Genomic DNA, 3,511 nt, shown 5'->3' with positions numbered 1-3,511 from the left:
ATAGCTAGTTGCCTGCTTCTCATCCCACTGGGCTCCATACCTGCCTCCTGTTCCCCGTCACCGATCTTTTGGAAAATATCTGAAGCTCCAAAACTCACACTGTGGAAGGTGGGCAGCCCATTCTACCCCTTGGCATCCCTAGGCTGCATGACACTATCTGTAAGCGGGTGCTATTTTTATGAATTGTTGTCACTCTGAAAATGTATTCATTCATTCATATTTAAGAAAATTTATGTGGCCATCTACTCACTATCAGTGATTCTGGGTGGCTTGCAAAACTGTGGTGCCAGCTTCTGATGTGAAGCCATGCAGCTTATGGATGCCACTTCTGCTGTCCACTTGTAGGGATGCTGAGCAGCTGCTCATGTTAGGGAAGGAGGGCAGGTCACTCCTCAACATCCTTAGGCTATGTGATTCTGTCTCAGAAACAGAAACAGATACCATTTTTGGAGTGGCTGCCATGAGAGGTCAAGAGGTGGAGCAGCCTCTCCTCTTTTCACCAATATGAACTATAGAGCTCCCCAGATCTTCCAAAAGTAACTGTGTGAATAGTGGGGCTTAGAAGAGGAGGATATAGGACCAAGTGAAGTGGGAAGCAGGCCCAAAGCCTGTGGAGACCCCAAAGAGTGGGAACTGGAGCGCAGATTGCCTCAGAGTGGGGGAGACCTTGGGACACCCAGGCCAGGTGGACATGAGCCTGTGCTAGGCCTTTCAGGTCCTTACCTCACCTATGCTGTGTTTAACAACTTGTATAATCACATAATACTGCATTGGGGAGAGCAGAGGTGAGCAAGCCATGACATGATTGCCTTGCTTAACAATACTCACAATTTGTGACTATAATGGGCAGGCTCCATTACAGTGATGATCCAAGGACTACCTGCATGGAAGATAATGAAATAAAATAGCACCTTTCATTTACTGCGCAGGACCTGAGATTTTGATAAACCCTCCCCATTTAGTATTATAACTGTTCCAAAAACAATAGGGAAGCTCTTTGTAGCTCTTTACTAAATGGTGACATTGCTAATTAATGTCATCTTCAGAGAAACAGGTGTAACAAATGGTAATAAAAGGGGAAATGGCGTATCTGTCTTATACATTGCTAACTGAAACCTGATCATGAATTGTTACTTTTTCTACAAGCAAATGAGCTATTACTCATTTTATTGAAATGGAAGGAAGAATTAATTGTGCAGTTATCTGAAAATTTTCATCTTATTCTCAGCTATGGCCCAGTTGAGGCTTTTGTTGAGCAGTGGTATTCATTTCTTTCCCATGCAAATACAGTAAATACTTATTTAACACAAGCCTAATTGAGCATTAACTAATTTGTTGGACAGTGGAATGTTACCTGTACTTGGCTTAAAAGTCTCATTTTAATTCTTCATTTTAGTTAATCATCCCATTCGCTTTTCCTGTGTTGGGTAACTCCTAAGCAATTCACTCAGTTATTGGTAACAGCAAAATTTGATGACACATTTCCATCCAAAAATAAAATATAACTTTATTTTTATGAATACAGACTACCCTGCAGTAAAGGAAATCACAAATTTGTCAAAAATGAAAAGGTTGCATATTCTGTAGATTGAAAGTTAAGATATATTGAGGCCTGTATAATAATGTTTTTTGTATGTATTACATAGTATATGTATTGTATAGTAATAGTAATGCATAGTAATACAAGAACTATAAAATAGTTGCTCATGATGTGGATAATTTTGTAGCAATAATGATAATCTACAGAAAAATAAGTGCCACATGTTCAAGTAAGTGATTATAAGGAATACTTGACTTACAACCATTCATTTAGCAACTGTTTGAAATTACAACAATGAAAAAAGCGTCTTACAACCAGTCCTCACATTTGTGACCATTGCAGCACCCCCAATGTTGCATGATCAAAATTCAGGAACTTGGCAACTGGCATGTAGTTAGAACCTTTGCAGCATCCTGGGATCATTTGATCACCATGTCAAGATTCCAACTGATGAACCCAGTGAAGTAAGCATAGTTGAGATGATGCAATCTATAATGCAAAACTTTATTGAGCACATCATTTTGGCACAGATGAAAGGAAAACCAGCTCTTGTTAATTGGTGCCAAAATCAGTATATTAAAAGTATCGAGTCTCCCTCCCCATTAATAGTGCAGGTCACATTGTCCAATGAAGTGTCAGACAATTATTATGAGAGAGCATTTTAGTTCTCTGTAAACAACTCTTGATCTTGGTTCTCATGGATTGGCATATATCTGTTGTTTGTGTGTTTCTCTCTGTTAGTTCCCACAGTGGCACCCACAAATGTGAGTGGAGGTGGAGGAAGCTGATCTGAACTTATCATCACATGGGAGGTAATTTTGTAAATCAATCTCAGTTCTTCAAGATAATGAATGGAACAAATAAGACAGCTCTAACAAAATCACTTTGTTGTGCTATTGTTAGCAATTTAGAGATGTAAACTAAGAGAAATCTTGTAAAGATATTTAGAATAAAATAGAGTAACAGAGTTAGAAGGGACCTTGGAGGTCTCCAACTCCCTGCTCAGGCAGGAAACCCTATACCATTTCAGACAAGTGATTGTCTAATCTCTTCTTAAAAACTTCCAGTGTTTGAGCATTCACAACTTATGGAGGCAAGTTGTTCCACTGGTTAAGTGTTCTAACTGTCAGGAAATTTCTCCTTAGTTCTAGGTTGCTTCTCTCCTTGATTAGTTTCCATTCATTGCTTCTTGTCCTGCCCTAAGGTGCTTTGGATAATAGCTTGACTCCCTCTTCTTTGTGGCAACTCCTGAGATATTGGAACACTGCTATCATGTCCCCCCTCGTCCTTCTCTTCATTAAACTAGACATACCCAATTCCAGCAACCATTCTTTATATGTTTTAGCCTCCAGTCCCCTGATAATTTTTGTTACTTCCACCCTTATTATTTGGAATATAATGCTGGTAGGTTGTATCTTGTCATACATAAAAAAAGGATAAGGCCTTTCAATATCAAGTATCATTGTATGAATGTTTAGATGGCAAATAGATGATTCATACATAAGACTCCAACCTAGGTTTATTAACTAGTAAGTTCCAATGAAATCAACATTTATTTCTAGCTGTCTGTGACTTTGGAGAATAGTAAAGACACAACTCAGCAAGGATAATCCAATGTATTTCCAAGCCCAAGTACTGATATTATCTCTTTTTTTTCATTCACATTATTTAGATTTGTTATGTCCCACTGCTAATCGAAAAATGTTCTGTAGAACATCTGAAAATTTAGAAAAAGAAACAAAGCTTAGGAGGACTGCATAGGGAACATGTCACCACATCTCCATGCTTCCATATCTCATTGGTGATTTTTACCTGTCAAAGTCAAATAAGCAACTCTATTGCTCTATGGTAAGTATGGCCTGCTTTCCAGCAAACAGGAATAATAATCTCCCAACTCCATACTGAATGTTCTCTATAGAATCTATGAAGTTTAGTTTTCAAGCTTGCCTTTAAATAGCATGAGCAGTTGAA

General features: G+C 38.5%; 1 protein-coding gene across 1 annotated transcript in view; it reads left to right on the top strand.

Moving 5' to 3' along the window:
- Window positions 1-3,511, top strand: part of LOC107296300 (contactin-6-like) — a gene marked incomplete at its 5' end in the record, with an annotated part of 37,387 nt that overhangs the window by 17,307 nt on the left and 16,569 nt on the right. Inside the window, 1 exon segment of the mRNA XM_015825647.1 lies at window positions 2,282-2,352. Within this exon segment, the coding sequence (XP_015681133.1) occupies window positions 2,282-2,352 (71 nt within the window).

This window comes from Protobothrops mucrosquamatus, unplaced genomic scaffold (genome assembly GCF_001527695.2).
Source record: "Protobothrops mucrosquamatus isolate PMUCROS unplaced genomic scaffold, P.Mucros_1.0 scaffold2739, whole genome shotgun sequence".
NCBI lineage: Eukaryota > Metazoa > Chordata > Lepidosauria > Squamata > Viperidae > Protobothrops > Protobothrops mucrosquamatus.
This window is presented reverse-complemented; position numbering and strand designations above follow the sequence as displayed.